The sequence below is a fragment of the Pan troglodytes genome, chromosome 2 (genome assembly GCF_028858775.2).
Source record: "Pan troglodytes isolate AG18354 chromosome 2, NHGRI_mPanTro3-v2.0_pri, whole genome shotgun sequence".
Classification (NCBI taxonomy): domain Eukaryota; kingdom Metazoa; phylum Chordata; class Mammalia; order Primates; family Hominidae; genus Pan; species Pan troglodytes.
This window is the reverse complement of record NC_086015.1, coordinates 141,428,983-141,448,900: the sequence shown is the minus strand read 5'-3', so window position 1 is coordinate 141,448,900 and position 19,918 is coordinate 141,428,983. Positions and strand designations below refer to the sequence as shown.

At 38.2% G+C, this 19,918-nt stretch overlaps 1 protein-coding gene across 31 annotated transcripts in view; it reads right to left on the bottom strand.

The window, feature by feature from the left end:
* ARMC8 (armadillo repeat containing 8) overlaps positions 1 to 19,918 on the bottom strand; it is a 110,990-nt gene that overhangs the window by 58,148 nt on the left and 32,924 nt on the right. For 22 of the 31 annotated variants that reach the window (XR_010155799.1, XR_010155801.1, XR_010155800.1 and 19 more), the window contains 8 exons: positions 18,115 to 18,186; positions 16,581 to 16,723; positions 16,379 to 16,476; positions 11,101 to 11,193; positions 5,064 to 5,144; positions 2,797 to 2,872; positions 2,609 to 2,699; positions 649 to 709 (listed from right to left, as the gene is read on the bottom strand). Coding sequence is in view for 26 of the 31 variants with exons in the window: in XM_054681084.2 (XP_054537059.1) it covers positions 649 to 709; positions 2,609 to 2,699; positions 2,797 to 2,872; positions 5,064 to 5,144; positions 11,101 to 11,193; positions 16,379 to 16,476; positions 16,581 to 16,723; positions 18,115 to 18,186 (715 nt within the window). In the remaining 5 variants the exon portion in view is untranslated. The remainder of the gene's footprint in view (positions 1 to 648; positions 710 to 2,608; positions 2,700 to 2,796; positions 2,873 to 5,063; positions 5,145 to 11,100; positions 11,194 to 16,378; positions 16,477 to 16,580; positions 16,724 to 18,114; positions 18,187 to 19,918) is intronic. The other 9 variants (XR_010155802.1, XM_016942018.3, XM_063807217.1 and 6 more) reach the window with 1 other exon arrangement.

Here is a 19,918-nt window from a genome sequence, read left to right as displayed (position 1 = left end):
ATAACCCTGTGCATAGATGAGCAGGAATTATTGCTGCAATTTTCATAATCTGGAGTCCGAGGCATCAAAAGAATAAAGGATGTACAGTCAGAGGTGGGAGTGCTAAAACCAGAATCCAGGTTTTAGGACTTTTAGGGTTGGTCTTTTCTCCAGGTTTTTCTAAATTCAAGTTGTATATGACATATCACAATGACAATGCTTGTTTTCATGTGTTATCTACTTATTCTCTTTCATTATGCCTTTTGATTATCAGCTATGAGAATGATATAAAGTCTTTTTCTGCAAAAGTGGCAAATCGTCTGCCTCTAAAACTGTAATACAAATTTAATGACAATCAAGAACGAAATATATTTTCTATTTCACCTGAATTGTACACTTTTACAATTTCCACATCCTCCTAATTACCATAAAATGAAAGGCTGGGACAATGAAATAATTATTTCACGTTGACTTTCGAAACACATCTAAAATCAATTTTTAAAAACTATATGACATCCACTGAAAAGAAAGCATGGTCTTTCAATATTATTCTATGCCATGCACATATATCATAATGATAAATGTGTAAAATGAAATATGAATATCAATACTGATATTTAACACATAACTGGATAATTTTCACATTTTAAAGATAATTAATTAGCTTACCTTTAATACAATACAGTTATCATCTGTCCGAATTGCTCCAGCTCTACACATGTAAGTTAAACTGGAATAAGACAGCAGAAAATAAGTTTTTGCTTGGAGTTTAAAGCTTTAAATGAAAAATTATTTGCCTTTAAGATTTTATTAAAAAATCGAAAACCAAATAATATCACTTATCTTGAGAGTGAAGATTTTGACAATTCGCTTTTCGGAGGTTCAGTCAATTTAACAGTCAAAGAAAACTAACTGACAAATACAGATGGCAAGCCAGATATTTAAAAAAACAAAACGAAACAAAAACCTACCAAATAGTTTTAAAAATAAATAACCTAATGATGGACACATTTTGAGGCTAGGTGCTGGGCACATGTTGTATTCTTTATACTTCAGAATTTTCCATAATAAAAAGGGGAAAATGTTCAAAATGAAACATAAGATGAACACATTATCTCAGTTTAAATGAAGTTGGAATATTCTAACTCCAAATGCAGTAGAAGTATCACAGAAGAGGCATTTAACTTGTAACACAGCTGTCCATCAGAAATGAACTATTCAGAGGTTAACAGCAGGGGCTTTGGGAACGAGTCAATAATTTGGTTCTACTGAAAAACAATTATAAGCTGCCTTTGAATAAGAATATAATTAATTTTTATTCCCCAGGCAGGTGGCTGAACATTAAGCGCTTCAGAAATTTAAATTAATGAATTTCCTTTTTGATTACATTCCTTTAGCAAGATGGGGGAAAAAAATTAAAACATCTCATGTTGGCTTCTACCGAAAGTTATAAACAAATAGGTAAAATCATTTTACTTATATTGTAGACGGCTGAAATATTTGTAGTTGTTATTATCTTGAGGCTTGTTACCATATTGTTTTTCTGAAACCATTTACTTGAGAACATTACCTTACTGACAGAGGCAAATGCTCAGTTTTAAAGACAAAAAGCAAAAAATAATACAAACAAACAAAAACCAAACAATTCACGATACATGAGTAATTCATTGAAAATGCCAAATTCTCACCAAAATGTTAGAACCACAGCTTAAATACTAAGATTAAACTTAGCACAGAACCCTACACAAGCGCTCAACACACCCATTCATGTATTGATAATTACAGAACATGCACTGAATGCTTACATGAGCCAGAAATTGTGCTAATAAAAACTCTGCAGCTGGGCGCAGTAGCTCATGCCTGTAATCCCAGCACTTTGGGAGGCCAAGGCAGGTGGATCACGAGGTCAGGAGTTTGAGACCAGCCTGACCAACATGGTGAAACCCGTCTCTACTAAAAATACAAAAATTAGCCAGGCATGGTGGCATGTGCCTGTAATGCCAGTTACTCAGGAGGCTGAGGCAGGAGAATTGCTTGAACCTGGGAGGCGGAGGTTGCAGTGAGCCGAGATAGTGCCACTGCACTCCAGCCTGGGTGACAGAGTGAGACTCCGTCTCAAAAAAAAAAAAAAAAACCTTTGCATAAACATCTTCTAAACCATCACAACTTTTGAAGATTTTGTGTTTTTTTTTTTTCCTTAAAAGATGAGGAAGCCACGTTCTCTGAAATCATCCCTTGGTTATCAACTTCAACTAATTCTCATTCCATATTTCTATATCTTTGTATTTCCCTGGCTAATACTTAGCATAGTATATGTTGGTTAAATCTAATCTAATTCAGTATTATTTCAACTGAAGTAGAAGGACAGTAGTTTGAGGATGTAATAAAGTAATTTTCTGAAGACAGTCTCAGATGTTATACGAGAGTTCCTGTTCTGCATATTACTAGTAATAAGCTGAGTATAAAAAACTCACATCCATTTAAGAAAATGTGGGATGGACTCCTGACTTTCAAATTTCAAAGTCTCAAAATAAAATGGGGATTGGAAGCAAGCAAATTTGGTTGTCCAAAAATACTCTAAGATATTGATAAAGCACTGTCTTTCTTCCCACATTGTCCTGACTTTTACCATTTTGCTGATGTGAGCTGCATCTCAATAGGCTTATCCCTCTGTAACATCTTCACAAAAATCTGTGGTAACAATTCTCCATCAACCAAAACTAGAAATAAAACAAACAACAATGATTAAGGAAATTCTTTAAATCTAAAAAGTTCATCAATTAAATCATGTAGGTGCCACTGAAAGCTCCAGCCTACCATTTACCAGGGTCATCGATACCTGGGGGTTTTCAAAAGCTAAAACTGAGAAACATTTCAGTGCTTGCATTCGAACCTGTAAAAATAAATGAACAAACAAAAAATGTATTTATTTTAATTTTGCAAATGCAAATTTTAATGTCTCAGAATCTAAACTCTTCTAAAAAATTATGTAAATCTGCTTAAAATACTAACAGGCCTCAAAGAAATAACAATAACACCTGTACAGCTGAAGAGTACAGTAAGTTAAAATTAACTATAAAAGTTAGAACTAATTTTGAATAGAAAAAAAATGAGGAAGTAGCAATTTAAATTTAACTAGATAAATCCCTAATCAAAGTTAAAAGAACACTATACAAAATACAGTTGGTAAGACAAAGAGAACTTAGTAACAATTAATTACCAAGCGGCTTTCAAAGCGAATAAAAAAAAATAGAATACTTTTATGTATGGATTGGAGACAGGGAACAGAAGGAGAGGAAACAATGTTACAATAAAATTTAAGAAGCACTAACTTTTAAAACACCCATGAATTGTGCTACTATTCCTCAAAACTAGGTTACTGGTTTGGGATAATACCAAGGGCCCAATCTCTTAACCATATATAATATGCTTTACAATTTCCAGAAGCTCCTAAGAGATCTGTTTTTTTTTTCAATTCTTTCCATTCTAATCCAATCTAATCCTCACTTCTAAGTCTGAGTCTACACATGATGTTTTAATGTGGAACCTGAGGTTGACAAGCACTCACAGGATAGGTAGCTGGGGTATGAAGAAGCCCTGCCCCTCACTTGGGCAATGCTCTGCAGCACTAGCATGTGCCCACAGGAGGAACCTAGAATACATTAATGGCACTTTGGTAATACAGCAAACCCTGGCAGAAGAGTAATGTTACCAGACTAGTCCCCTTTCCACAACCTGTAGGTTTTTCAAATCATTATAGTAAATAAGGAAGTCTAGTGCAGAAAAGATAGAAGAAATGGAGGAAGAGCTGGGGGAATTAATGAAGCTAGAGGAGATAAAGTAAAGGAACAATAAACAGCCACCCAAACAACTGTTTCTTGATGTGCAAGTGCTGACTGGTTTAGCCTTTGCATGGCACAGGAAAGAGGAGGTACCTTTCAGTATATATTTATTTCCCCTGCCTCTGGCTAGTTTGAAGTTAGTTCCACTCTCCATTCCTATCCTTATGAGCTCTTTACCAAGACTAAACTAGATAGCTGAGGTAGGGAAAACATACACATTAGTAGGCCCTACCTGAAATAAATTTAAAGACTAAAAGGACAGGCCAGACACGGTGGCTCACGCCTGTAATCCCAGCACTTTGGGAGGCCAAGGCAGGCGGATCACAAGGTCAGGAGATTGAGACCATCCTGGCTAACATGGTGAAACCCTGTCTCTACTAAAATATAGAAAAAATCAGCCAGGGGTGGTGGCAGGTGCCTGTAGTCCCAGCTACTCGGGAGGCTGAGGCACGAGAATGGCGTGAACATGGGAGGCAGAGCTTGCAGTGGGCCAAGATCGTGCAACCGCACTCCAGACTGGGCAACAGAGCGAGACTCTGTCTCAAAAAAAAAAAAAAGAGACTAAAAGGACAGAATGGAGTCACTGCAAGAGGACAGAAAACAAAAATGACTGCTTCCCTGTTCTGCAAGTAACTCCTGCAATACCCAACTCTAATGTTACACAATTAAAGACTACATGCCAATATTTGCTACAACTTGTAGATGGACAACAATGAATGGCCAAGGTTTTAACTCAACACCTGGTAATATGACACTGCTTGCTTTCATATATAAAAGAAAACGTAATTAGTTAAGTCTGGAAACTCTTTACTTTTTAACTAAAAATACAAAACATAACACATTTTAAATGCTGATGTATATGCAGGAATATGCTAAGTCTGAGACACTGTGGTTAAATAAAGGTCTCAAATATGAAATTCAGTTCCTTCTTGATATAGAAAGCCACTGCTTCTATACTTCAAGGCATCATGGCACTCGTAGCTATCCAAAAAAGATTTTAAATTTAATGGGTGCAAATCAATAAGAACTCATGGTACAACTGTATCCTAAAAAAGAGATGCAAGGGCAGCTTTTTTTTTTTTTTAAAGAGCATTCTATAGCTAAAATGATGCCCTATAACATTTTACTGATAAAATACTACTTTTGATCACAATTATCAAAGAAACAATAAAAATATGTGGGTCTGTTTCTAGAAATCACAAACAAGGTATACAAATCTGGCCACAATTTTTAACATCTTACTTTGTAGGACAGTGAGGTTAGTAGGTGAGCAATATTCTGAACTGCACCGTGGTTAAATAAAATTGTTTGATGATCTGGCCCCTGTAAGAAAAGAGAATACAACAATATATTTAGAAGAGTAATGACTCATTCCAATAAAACCACATTTACTTAAATGTAGAAAACCACATTCACTACAGTATAGAATCCTGTTACTCTTTGCTTAAATAAACTCAAACCTCAAAAAGCAGCACAAACGCTGTGTTTAGTCCTGCAAAGGGCTACCATATCTTAACTCATTCCAGTTCTAGAAATGCTGCCTCTTTACCTCCTAGAAATATAGAAGTGGGCCCAGAAGCTATGTTGGCACAAGTCCTCTGCAATTATTAAATAGAACGCCCAAGTCCTCTGCAATTATTAAATAGAATGCCACCACAGCAATAGAGCCACGATGAATTCTGCATTTCATGTGCACATTATTGCCCTATGCCCACAGGAAACAGTGGCAGAGTCATTGTTACAACTTAGAACTGATGAGCTCATCAGGGGAACTCTAAAAATGAATTGTAAAAGGAACTGGACCACAAACTAACCTACCTTAACACATCGGGGAGGTCTGAATAATGCTATAGTGGGAAACACAACACTCCATAACTGGGAAATGAACAACAACGTGTTTTGGTTTCCATATTTCTATCTCATTTTTCTTTTTAAAAGTATTGGTTCAGCCAGGTGCAGTGGCTCACACCTGTAATCCCAGCACTCTGGGAGGCTGCCGGGGGTGAATCAGGAGGTTGGGAGATCAAGACCATCCTGGTCAACATGGTGAAATCCCGTCTCTACTAAAAATACAAAAATTAGCTAGGTTTGGTGGCGCATGCCTGTAGCCCCAGCTACTCCGGAGGCTGAGGCAGGAGAATTGCTTGAACCTGGGAGGCGGAGGCGGAGGCTGCAGTGAGCCAAGATCGTACCACTGCACTGTAGCCTGGGCAACAGAGCGAGACTCCGTCTCAAAAACAAAAACAAAAACAAAAACAAAAAAGTATTGGTTCTTAAAAGAGTAGGAAGGTAAAGAGATAGGAAAATGAAGGTTTTTTCCCATCAATTCTGTTTTCTACTAATCAATGTACTAAACAGCTTCAAAGTGACAGCAACTAAAATTAATGCAAAGCTTCAAATTTGCCATAATTCTTATTCATTCATTTTATGTCCAACCTTATCCAATCAATTAATGAAAAATCAGCTAAAGCCAACACAGGGATGATATTTCACGCTTATCATCACTCAGAAGAGAAAAATATCACAAAGGTTGGCTATCGGTCTGGGCTCACCAAAAGAAACCAGTTATTGGTCCAGCAAGTGCTCTCAAACCAATTTCTCCAACCCATTATTTAAGCAAGTAACAACTGTCGTGAAGATGCTCGTTCTTTCTTGAGCCAAAACACCCATCATTTGAAGTGGGGAAATTAGCATTCGTACTTCTGAATAGCACGACCATCATATTCTACTTTACAGGTAACAATCCCCAAATATTTTATGTATTATTAAAAGAATCTGTAAAAAACTCAGCAATTTCTCTCTTTTTCCATACATTTTCTAACTTTGAGTTTCTTATTTTTAATCACAATACAATATTCCATAGTTTGCTCATACAAACCCCCATTGTATATTTTAGGTAGTTTCTAATGTTTTACTGCTATAAGCAGTGTTTTGTTGAACATTATTTGAAGCTGCATCTCAGTACAGATCCTGAGGTTATGAGGATAAATTCCCAGAGTAAAATGGTGTGATATATTGTTACATATCCATCCAGAATGGTGCAAACCTGTTTTTGTCATAACTGAAAATACTGACATTCTCAGGGCATTGGTTTTAAGTGTGCTCCCTTTCCTCCCACCTCATCCATGCATCATCTGCAGTTATAAGTATAGGTACTACTTACTGGATACTGGATACCAGTGCCAGGCACTGCTCTAAACACTTCACATGCATTTGTCTCATTTGAAACAAAGGAGTCCTTGGCTTATAAACACAGTGGTGAAGACTGAAGGAGGGGAGCCAAAGAAAACAGGGGTCTCGTAAGGATTCGACCCTTTTTTCTTACCTAGTTACTAAATCATGAAGATAAGCCACAATTAGCCTCAGCTTATGTCATCACACTAAGGCTTTTTAAGTTCCTTATCAATTTTGACAACGCAGTTTAGACACTGGCAGAGCTTAGCAAAAGCGAAGTAGGTAGGGTGCTGCCTCAGCCTCTTGCACCTCATTGTTTTTCCACCTCTATCTGCAGCCAATCTGTTCTCCTGCCTTAAGGTGACCTAATAGATTATATGTTTCAAGACATTTTATACAGCAGATACGTAAATATATTCTTCCCCCATTTTAATACAAATGGTAGAATACTATATACACTGCTCTAAACCTTTTCTTCCTTTACAATTTATCTCAGAGATCATCCATATCAGCACAAAAAGAGTTTTCTCATTTATCTGTTGGCCTTACTCTATTATATGAATGTTCTAAACTTTAACTAGTACCCTATAGTTAGACACTTAGATTGTTTTCCATCTTTTACTAACATCATTTCAGCGTACACCCATGTGCTTGTAATTTTTTTTCTAAGATCTGAATAATTTATGGCATATCCTTTCTAAGTTATATTTACAATAGATGGGGAAAAGATCAAGCACACTGCAATTCTCTCTATATATAATTGTTCCCTGGTGCTGACAAGATACCTTACTTTTTTCCGTCAAATTCTTTGCCTCAAAGATGGCAGCAAATACTTGTTACAAAAGAAGTTCTTCCTCCTCTCTGAGGTTGTACACAAAATTGTGTAAAAGCAGTTGTAAGGGGCTAGATGCAGTGGCTCATGTCTGTAATCCCAACACTTTGGGAAGCCGGGGCAGGCAGATGGCTTGAGGTCAGGAGTTCGAGACCAGCCTGGCCAACATGGTGAAACCCCATCTCTACTTAAAAAAAAATATGAAAATTAGCCAGGTATTGTGGTGCACACCTGTAATCCCAGCTACTCGGGAGGCTGTGGCAGGAGAATCGTTTGGACCCAGGAGATGGAGGTTGCAGGGAGCCGAGATTGCACCACTACACTCTAGCCTGGAAGACAGAGTGAGACTCCATCTCAAAAAAAAAAAAAAAAAAAGCAATTGCAAGGAAAGAATTAGTGGCTGAACCAACTAGTGAGGAGGATCTGTCATTTGAGACTTATCGGTCTCTCATTCAGCTTTCTCCAAATCAACCTGCAGGAACCTGGTGGTTAGTGAGGCAGCATCCACTGGGTGGGAAGCACCTAAGTCCTCATGGTCTTTTTTTTTTTTTTTTTCCCCAGAGATGGGGGTCTCATTACGTTGCCCAGGCTGGTCTTGAACTTCTGAGCTCAAGGGATCCTCTCGCTTGGGATCCTCTCGCTCAAGGGATCCTCTCAGCCTCCCAAAGTGCTGAGATTATGGGCATGAGCCACCACACCTGGCCTAGCTCTCATGGTCTTAAACTCCAAAAAATAGGCTCAGAAATCTGAGTAAATACTTAAGAAATAGCAACAGTTTAGAAGTTAGAATTTCAACAAATACTATTTCTAGTGAGTGTTTTCTGCTCAATAAATCAGAAAATTTCAAAAATATAATTATGATTATATTGCAACACAAATGCTTTAGTGAGCTCTCCCTTTTTCCCTCCCCCAAAGTATGTAAATTTATTTAATATTGATACCAGTCAAAGCAAATTAGTAATTTTAAGTTTTGTCATTTAATCTTAGCTTAATGTGAGTCCCTACGAGTCTTAAAATTCTATTATAAATCTTATTTTTTACTTATATGCAAAAAAAGAACAACATGAAAATAAAAGGGTTTTATATTTAATGACAATACATGGACCATTGGATCAGTTGTTCTCAAAGATACATGTTGTCAGTATATGGGTAAAGTTGTTAATATTGTATTTTAGGCTTTTACTAACGTCACTGGATTTATAAATGCTATACTGTTTCTTGAAGCCTAGCTATGTCTCAGAATATTTAAATGTGGTTATTTAATTATAGTGGCAAATGCTAACTTATCCAATTAAAAGGTGAGTAAAGGTGACTTTCTCTGATAACATCTTCCATTCTGTCAGTGGTATGAGGCTGGCTGTTAAATTATTATCCTCAGTTTAAGTTTCTCTCCAGCAAAAAAATAGTGATTTAATGGTACTCTATAATTTCAGCTAAAACAGCATTGAGAAGTTTCAGATGAGCAATCCCTATGTTGAAGAGTTTCTGATGAGTAATCCTGAAAGCTATTTAGGTAACTTCAGGAATGGAATTATCCAAACTTCTCATAGCTTAAAATAATTTAACATGTAGTTATTCCTCCAGGTCCAATTTTCAGTAGCCTTTTGGGATTACTGTGCTTATGACTAGTAGACGCTGTGCTCTGTTGAACACTCAGTAATAGAATTTTATTTATTTTTTTTGAGACAGGGTCTCGTTCTGTGACTCAGGCTAAAGTACAGTGGTGCAATGACTGGTTCACTGCAGCCTCAACCACCTGTGCTCAATCGATCTTCCCACCTCAGTCTCTGGGGTAGCTGGGACTACAGGCACACGCCACCATGCCTGGCTAATTCTTTTGTATTTTTTGTAGAGATGGGGTTTCGCCATGTTGCCCAGACTGGTCTCAAACTCCTGGGCTCAAGAGAACCACCTGCCTCGGCCTCTCAAAGTGCTGAGATTACAGGTGTGAGCCACTGCACCCAGCCCCTGAAAAATTTTTAATGAGGCATACAGTTCTGGAGCATCTTCCTCAACTTGCCAGGCTGGCTATAAGACATCATTTTGTTGTTGGAAAATTCTAGCCCTTGATGGATTGAGCTCATTTTAAGCAAGTGAGTTGCAACAAAACTGTCATTGTCTTAAAGCCTTTCTTTCCCCACCTCAAAAGATTATAAGGCATTGTTTGATATCTCTGCTCCTATGAGTTGGCCCACACTTTGTCAACGTAATCCAAGAAGAGAAACTTCAAAACTTTTTCACAAAAATCTTAAATAGTACTGAATAGATTGTGATAATCAGCTAGGGTTTGTTTGGAAGGGGGTTTAGATGTCTAAATTACAATGTAGAAACTCTTCCTAAAACTGGGTGATTTAGGTTTCATTTATTTGGAAGGCTGTTCTAAAACAGCAGAGACCTGTGTCTTCCAGGTGTTCTCTTATCCCTTCTTTCCTATAGTTCCCAAAGCTCCTTACTTGCGACTTGTATTATAAATGATAGGATGTATTATAAATGATACAATATCATCAGAAGATAATTATTTGGTTAGAAGTTAGAAAATGTGTAGAAATTAAGAAAGATCTCAAGTAATCACCCATGGTTATCAAAAATGATACATTCAACATATAATCTACAAAGCAAACTAAATGGCACTTCATAGAAAAGAAAGAGAAACTTTACTCAACAATGAGAAGAATCTCTCTCCTTTCTCCTTATATGAGATCACTTAAACCAGTTTCCAGTAATAGGGAACAAGGGTGAGGGGAAACAGTCATGATCACACATTGCTGGTAGTATAAAGTGGTATAATCTTTATTTAAAAATGTGGTAAAATTACAAATACATATATTCTTTGACCCCAAAATTTTATTTCTTATAAAATGCCTCATATACAAGGTATTTTTTGCAGCACTGTTTTGTAATAGCATCAGACTGGAAACAAACTAAATGCTCCACAATAGAGGACTGGATAAATAAATCTATACACTAAAATACTATGCACTGTTAAAAAAAAAAAAAAAAAAAAAGAATGAGGGAGAGGTCCTTATGTACTGATATGGAATAGCCTTAGAGATATGTCAAGTGAAAAATGTTAAGGTGCAGAATAGTATGTATGGTATGCTGTCATTTGTGTTTTAAATATATATATATATTTTATATATACATATATATATGCACACACACAGATCTACTTATATATGTATGATTACCTCTGGGAGGGTACACAAAGAAGGTACATCTCTTAAAGGCATAATAAGATTTTACATTATAGATAACATTTATTCTGGTTCTTACTTTACAGCAGTGTGAGAAGATCTGACAGATGTACTCCTGGGTATAGCGGGACCTGCTAAGCAGTGCCATGAGGTGTGGTATCACTGTGGCATCCTAGGGAAGGAGAACACAGCAACAAGAAACTCAGGCACCATGAGTACATTTGATAAAATATAAAATATTTCCACAAGAAGGTAGTCAAATCTCTTATCTTAATGACAGTCAATCAAGTCTCCTTAAGGCACAGTGCAAAACAAAAGCAACGAGGCCATGAAAACTGTCTAGGCCAATGACAAAGAAAGAGGCTTCAATACTCATCCCTGGTAGCAAAATATGAGAACAGGAAATTCTCAATAACTCTCTCAAAAATTGCCTACATCCTCATGATAAAATCATTTCAATACGAAGTGACAGAAATCAGTTCTGAAACCAAAATGTGAGGTAACTAGTATGTTATGCACTAGTAAATAGTTTATAAGGAAGAATTATTGTATAAAAATAAAATTTGAAAATTTTGATCTCCGAGATGTTAAGCACCAGTAAATACTAACAATCTCTCATAAAGACTGTAGTTAGCTATTTTCAATCTGTACAAGACGAGACAATTTATATGACTGGCAGCTTCTCAGGTACAGCCCACTCTCTGCCTATTGCTGACACTTAACAACCTATGTAATAGCACAGAAAAAGAGAAAATAATCAACCCACTCTGCTGCAAGTCTCTCCAAGAATTTCCTTTTATTTAGAATGCAGGCCAGGAGCGGTGGCTCATGCCTGTAATCCCAGCACTTTGGGAGGCCAAGGCGGGCAGATCTCCTGAGGTAAGGAGTTTGGGACCAGCCTGGCCAACATGGTGAAACCCCGTCTCTACTAAAAATACAAAAATTAGCCAGCCATCATGGCGCATGCCTGTAATCCCAGCTACTTGGGAGGCTGAGACACAAAAACCACTTGAATCGGAGAGGCGGAGGTTGCAGTGAGATTACGCCACTGCACTCCAGCCTGGATGACAGACAAGAGCAAGACTCTGTCTCAAAAAACAAAAACAAAAACAAACAACAAAAGAAAGCAGAAGGAGTTTAAAAGTTGAAAGGTATTTGGCTGGAACCACAGATAAAAAAGGAGACTTAGCTCAAGCTTCCCAGTCAATGACATCACAAAAGCTATGCTTCTCAAGAAGGAATGTGCATGCAAATTCCCAGGAGATGTACTTAATGTACAGACTCTGATACTGTAGGTTTGGGGTAGGATCCTGGGTCAGCTTCCAAATGAGGCTGATGCCACTGGTCCACAGACCATACTTTGAGGATCCTCACCAGAGACAACAGAGGACAAAGAAAAAACTTAAAAGAACACCCTTGTTGGGAGGAATAAGATTTGGGATTTTCCTTGGGAAAAAAAAGAATGCCCAAGATATGTAAAAGCCAAGTAGGAAAACAGAAGGCTGCTGATTCCCTACAAGTAGAATCTCTTCCCCCTGTTTGTTAGTATAACCCTTTGTGTTTACACAAGTAGTTTAAAAACAAAATGGAAAACTTAGAAAACTTCAAAGAAAGTCAGATACTAAGTGTACAGAAAGAAAAGGAAAATGTCAAGTGGGGGAAGGGGAAATGGGGTTTCACTGGCAAAGGATAGTGAAGCAGGTAGCAGCTAAGATAGAAAAGGCAAATAGGTAGATTAAAAAGCCTCTATTGGGCTCCTAAAGCTATTTCCACCTCCTTCCTTTTCTCTAATGTTCTCACATTCCTCACTTTCCCTCAGTTACAACAGCCCCCATCCCATTTCTTCCCATCTGCACCTTTCTGTCAATTGTGTCTATACATCTGCAGATTACAGATGATTAAGGCAAATAACAATTATTAAATATGAAATTTGCCCAAAATCACCCATGTGATAAACACGATTTCAAACTAGAAATCCTGCTGTCTTTTTACTGGACTACCTACCCCATCTCTATTCTACTGCCTGAGTTGCTCAAACAGCTTTTTAAACAGCTGGCCTCTACACACTCCAACTCATGGAAGTCAGTTAATTACACTGAAACACTGTACTAGTTCTTCCCCAATTCAACTCTTCACAAATTCTCCACTGTCTCTGAGACATAAAATATCGGAGGCATAAAATAGCTGAGGCACAAAATTGAAATCTTTCATAATTTAGATACTCTAAATTTAACCTCCAGGGGTCTCAATTTTCTCATGTAAAAACAGCTGGCATAGATCAGAATTTTCCAAATGGTGCACCAGGATCCATTAGTAGGTCATCAGTCAGTTTAGAGAGTAAGGTGGAAGGAGTTTAAATAGTTGGCCAGGATCAACTTCTCCCCTTATTATGGGATTGAGGGTAGGTGAGAAACTTGCAGGGTAAAAAAGACAGGTGACTGGCTTACTCTCTTTGCAAACATTACAATATGAACTACAGGAAAATAAACTGATATTAACTAAGCCCTCTATGGGATCCTTTGAGCAGGATGTTTATAGTAAACCAGCAGTTCTCAAAGAAAGTACTTTGAGACCAGCAGCATCTGAGTTACTTGCAAATTTGTTAGAAATGCAAAACCCAAGACTCACTGGATCATAAACTGGAGGTGGGGTCTAGCAAACCCTGTTTAACAAGCCCTCCACGTAATTCTAGTGCAACTTCAAGTCTGAGAACGACTACAGTAAACACTCTATAGATTTATGAGGCATGACTCCCTGAAGAATGTCACATAAAACCATGAGGTATAAAATAAAGATGTTAGGCTGGGCGCAGTGGCTCACGCCTGTAATCCCAACACTTTGGGAGGCCGAGGCGGGCGGATCACGAGGTCAGGAGTTCGAGACCAGCCTGGCCAATATGGTGAAACCTCGTCTCTACTAAAAATACAAAAAAAATTAGCCGGTCATGGTGGTGCACACCTGTAATCCCAGCTACTTGGGAGGCTAAGGCAGGAGAATTGCTTAAACCTGGGAGGTGGAGGTTGCAGTGAGTCGAGATCAAGCCACTGCACTCCAGGCTGGGCAACAGAGCAAGACTCCATCTTAAAAATAAATAAAAGAAAATAAAATGTTTCATAATTTAGGTGCTCCCTACTGTGTGAGGTGACCCATACATCTCACCTACTGACCACCTTATGTATCATTAAGTGCCAGAGGAGTATGTGTCTGATGCAGAAAGGACAGACTAGGGAGCCATGTGACATGTCTCCTCTCCATGCTTGCTTTGCCTATTCCTCTTGATTACTTATAGTCTTGAAATATTTATAAAGCCTGATTCTGGATAAGATCTCTGACTCCTGTGTGTACAATTTGACAATATGATTCGTTGTGTTAGCTCAGATAATCACAACCACCATTTTTTTAAAGAATGAAAAATGATAGCATAGAAATCAGAGGGCATTACATCTGTGGAACAATGTCATGAAACTTGTCTCAGGATTCTTTCACATACACATACATACATACACATATATACACACACATACACAAACTGACATGTATAGCGAGGCAATGGAAAATATGCTTCTTGCTGTGAACTGTGAATAAGAGTGTTTAAAAATATTGGCCTAATTGTCAGTAAGAAAGCCCCATGTAAAGTGACTGTAATTTACAATAATCTATCGTATATTGAAAAATAGCTAGAAGAGGCCGGGCGCAGTGGCTCACACGCCTGTAATCCCAGCACTTTGGGAGGCCGAGGCGGGCAGATTATGAGGTCAAGAGATCCAGACCATCCTGGCCAACATGGTGAAACCCCATCTCTACTAAAACCACAAAAATCAGCTGGGCGTGGTGGCACATGCCTGTAGGCCCAGCTGAGTAGCTCGGGAGGCTGAGGCAGGAGAATTGCTTGAACTCAGGAGGCGGAGGTTGCAGGGCCGAGATTCCTCCACTGCACTCCAGCCTGGGTGAGAGAGACACCGTCTCCAAAAAAAAAAAAAAAAAAAGCCAGAAGAAATGAATTTGGGCTGAGCACGGTGCCTCATGCCTTCCTCTCCACTTCTCTAAGTCTTATCCATTATTCAAAACCCAGATTAAATTCTAGCTTCTCTGCAAAGCCTACTCTGCTGGATTTCAACCGAAAGTCAGCTGAACTCCCTATCATTCATCTAGCGTAAAATAAACTTAAGTTCTACATATAGAGAGATAAAAATGGGTCTTTTTAAAAATAGATTGTAAATTCCTCAAAGTCTGAGACTATCTTTCACTTTCTTACAAAGCTGAGAGCATCTGATATTTGGAAATAAGCAAGAACTCAAATACTTTTTGAGACTTTATTTATGTACTTATTTAGAGACAGTCTCTAAAAGCAGACAGTCTGCCCTGTCGCGCAGGCTGGAGTAGGGTGGTGTGATCTCAGATCACTGCAACATCTCCTCCTGGGTTCAAGTGATTTTCATGGCTCAGCCTCCCGAGTAGCTGGTGTTGCAGGTATGTGCCACCGTGCCCGGTTAATTTCTGTAGTTTTAATAGAAATGGGAGTTTCATCATGTTGGCCAGGCTGGTCTCGAACTCCTGGCCTCAGGTGATATATCCACCTTGAACTCCCAAACTGCTAGGATTACAGGCGTGAGCCACTGTACCCAGCGGAGACTTTTATCATTTTTTATTTTTAGTGAGAGGATCTCATTCTGTCACCTAGGCTGAGGTGCAGGGGCACCATCATAGCTTACTATAACCTCAAACTCCTAGGCTCAAGCAATCCTTCCACTGCAGTCTCATTAGCTAGGACTATAGGCATGCGCCATTGCACCAGGCTAATTTATTTTTATTTTTTTCTTGTAGAGATGGAGTCTTGTTGTTGGGCGCAGTGGCTCACACCTGTAATCCCAGCACTTTGGGAGGCCAAGGCGGGTGGATCACAAGGTCAGGAGTTCAAGACCAGCCTGGCCAAGATGGTGAAACCCCGTCTCTCCTAAAAATACAAAAAATTAGCCAGGTGTGGTGGCACGTGCCTGTAATCCAAGCTACTCCAGAGGCTGAGGCAGAGAAATGCTTAAACCTGGCGGGGTGAAGGTTGCAGTGAGCCGAGATCGCGCCACTGCACTCTAGCCTGGCTGACAGAGCAAGACTCTAAATCAAAAAAAAAAAAAAGAGATGGAGTCTTGTTATGTCACTCTGGTTGATCTTGAACTCCTGGCCTCAAGCAATCCTCCCACCTCAGCCTCCAAAAGCACTGGGATTACTGGTGTGAGCCACCATGACCAACTGAGACTTTTTTACATAACACAGTTATGATGAGTCTGAAGATGCTAAGCAAATTAGGAGTAGGCTGTTAGTGAAATGTAACTAATGTCTCAAATACATCTAAAACTCACTGTATACAGTAGCTCCTCTGGAGTGACAGGACTGGTGAAGATGGTACGCAGGCATCGGAGGCAAGCTTCAATAAACTTCAGGTCTGGGGACAGTAGTCCTATTAACAGAAATGAGATTTAGGACTAATCCTTTCAACCAGTATTTAAAGCACTGCAAACTGATTCTTAACCTTACTTGAGCAAAAATGGCTTCCCTACATACCTTGCAATAAGGCAGGGATAATATGGCAGTCCAGTAGAGACTTGACATTGTTTTCAGTACCCATAGCAAGACTTCCCAACACCACTGCACATTCAGTTTTCAGCTCTGTGCTTGAGGTTTCTTGCTGAAGCAAGTACAACAATCTAAAAAGAAGGAACTTAATAAACGAAGAGACTAAAAAATTTAAACAAGACTCAATGTGACCAAAAAAGGCTGTGCAGTCCACATACTAAAAATATGGTTGGTTGAGTTTATATGAATCCAATGGTCATTTGTTTATCTCATCTGCTAATTAAAGAAACATCTGGAAAAAAAATCTAGAAGAGGTTTTGAAAAAAAGAACTATCGTATTCTCAGAGTTTATAAAAAGTGTAAATCTGAAAGTTGTCCACAGATGGTCTCTGTAGAAACAGCATCATCAGAGTCCATGTCATCTACCACTTCCTGCTGGGTCTCCAAAATATGAAGACTCTCAAATGCCATGTGCTGCCAGATCTTAAACTCAAACTAGAAATGCTACTGCTCTGAATCCAGAGCAGTGGTGCAGTTTGTAGATATCGAGCCTATAGGGAATATTCAAAGCCCTTGTGCCGCTCCTCAAGCAAAGGTAGTTTCTTCTTTCTCCAGCTCTCTCATTTGGAAAAGGAAGAGATCCTCTCATTTCCACTCCAGCCCAGCTTGCCAAACAAATACTCCCCAAACCCTAACCTTCCTCCACTTATAACCATCTACCTTATGTTCTAAGACAGGACCCTCATGCTCCATAAAGCACTATTTATATATACCAAACATAAATCCCCTAAGAAAGGCTGCTGACAGCTTTATAGTTACTAAAGTATATGTTTGAGGTTGGTGAGTTAAAACACTTAAACCATTAATTCTGTATCAAAACCAGAAAATAAGGAGAAAAAAAACAAAATAATAAATAATTCTGAATGAAAAGCTAACAGCAATTGCACAGAAAACTTAGCTCTGAGGAGCAAAAGTAAAGAGGAAGTTATATAACTGTCATTGCCTGCCTAAAGGAAGCTTATTAGGTCATCAAAAGAAGAAATTAAACTTCCTAAACTTCTTACGTTAACTTAAAAAACAGCAAATTGTAAAAATCAGAAGTTAAAAAATGACTGGATTAAAAATCAAGCAGGGTTTTTTTCCTTTAAATTCAAAAAGGTCTTAAGGCTCCTAATAAATTACCCACTCACACAAAAAACTGCCAAGGCTCTAAGGAAATGGAGAAGAAAGTATCAGGCTGTTGTACATTGCTTATGTACCTTACGAACCCTTTTGTCATCAGGTCAAAGGTCTTCCTGAATTTCCAAAATGTATTAACACATTCACTTCTTACTACATTCTCTGTTACTTTATAATTTTTTTCCTTAAAGATGGTTTAAATACTTACACTTATTTTTAAAAATAGGATTTATTTTAAGAATTAGATAGACAATACAGGAAAAAATGGGTTCTATAATTGAGAGTAAGAAATACATTAGAAACTAGTATGAATGGCAAGAAAGGGGTGAGACAGCAAACATACCTTGGAACAGCTCCTAAAACAATGAGATTGGCTTTCTGCTTGTTGTTTCCAATTACAGCATTTTTCATGTCTCTGAATTAAGGGGAAGAAAAAATAAAGTATGTTGAGACAGCACTGAAGAAAAATCAAAGATCATTCTACTTCATTATGCAATATCTTAGATTTGACAAAGTAAAAGCACTAACCTTTTTTCACCTAAAGTACTAATGAAGGGATAGAGATAGGTGCAGAGTGAACGTGGGGGCTGTAAAACGGGCAAGTATTGTAGAAAGTGAGAGATATCCTGAGTACTGGCGAAAGACTTCCAGTACAGAATTGAGTTCTTCTAGAAAGGGTACCTACCAATCCTTTGGATACAAAGGAATACAGGCCACCCTCACGCTCAGCTCTAGGAGTAGGGAGTGAGTTAAACAAACAACAACAACAACAAAAAAAACAGCCCACAGAACATTAACTCCTTGTTTCAATGATCACACTTTGTTCACTTTTTTTTTACTTCTTTATATATTATTTCTTATAATTCCATTTTATCTGCTTTACTGTCTTACTAACTGTACTCCTTTGTTATTTTCCAATGCATCTTTTAATTTATCACAGTCAGTCTTCAAGTGATATTAGCCCATTGCACATGTATTTTAGGAGCCTTGCATATGTATTTCCATTTTCCCATTCATTTTTTGGGCTGCTGTTATACAATATTTTTAAATTGCTTAGAAACAACATAATACATTGTTACTATTTTTGTTTAAGCAGCCAGTTATCTCTTAAGGAGATTTAAAAAATAACAAGGAATCTTTTACATTTCTCAGATATTCACAGTATTTTTTATTTTAGCTATACAGAGCTCTATACTTCACCAGGAGCAAAACTCTATTCCACAATAAGAGAACCTCTACCACTGATCACTTGGCTCACAAATTTGTGGTTGGTTCAAAAGGAAATGTAGAGAAAAAATAAATAGCTCAAAATAAACCCAGTACTACTAATAAAATGTTTAAAAAATACTTCCCCGGCCGGGCGTGGTGACTCACACCTGTAATCCCAGCTCTTTGGGAGGCCTAGGCAGGCAGATTGCTTGAACTCAGGAGTTCAAGATCAGACTGAACAACATGGCGAAACTCCATCTCTACAAATAATACAAAAATTAGCCAGGTGTGGTGGCACACACTTGTGGTCCCAGCTACCTGGGGGGCTAAGGTAGGAGGATCACTTCAGCTGGGGAGGTGGAGGTTGCAGTGAGCAGAGATCGCGCCACTGCACCCCAGTCAGGGCGACAGAACGAGACTCCATCTCAAAAAAAAAAAAAAAAAAAAAGAAAAAAAAAATCAACAAATAAATGTTATAGTCAGCATACATTTCTAACACCAATCATATTTACTGGCATTAAAGAACCTGGTAACGATTAACCCTTGTCTTCAATTGCCTTTTTTGATTATTGCAGAAAAATACTGCAACAACTAGTGATGTGCTAAAAGCAGATTTTCCCTACAAGTTTCTGAATGGCATTTTTACAAGTCAAGCCAAATACTGAGAATGCCTGGTCTTTCTTCCATTAGCTCAGTGCCTGAGGGTAGGGCTTTTTTTCCAGGCCTGACCTATCCCTCTGTAAAGTATCCCTCAGATCTTCTATATGGTTTACAAGAAATAAGTAGCAATTTTTTTGTTGTTGTTTATGGGACTGAACTGAATGAAGTTTACTGAGGTTGTTAGCAAGTTCTGATACATGAATATAAAACTATATGATATCAAAGGATCAATTAGCAAAGTTAAAGTTAGTAAGAGATTTCTAAGCTCCCGCATCCTC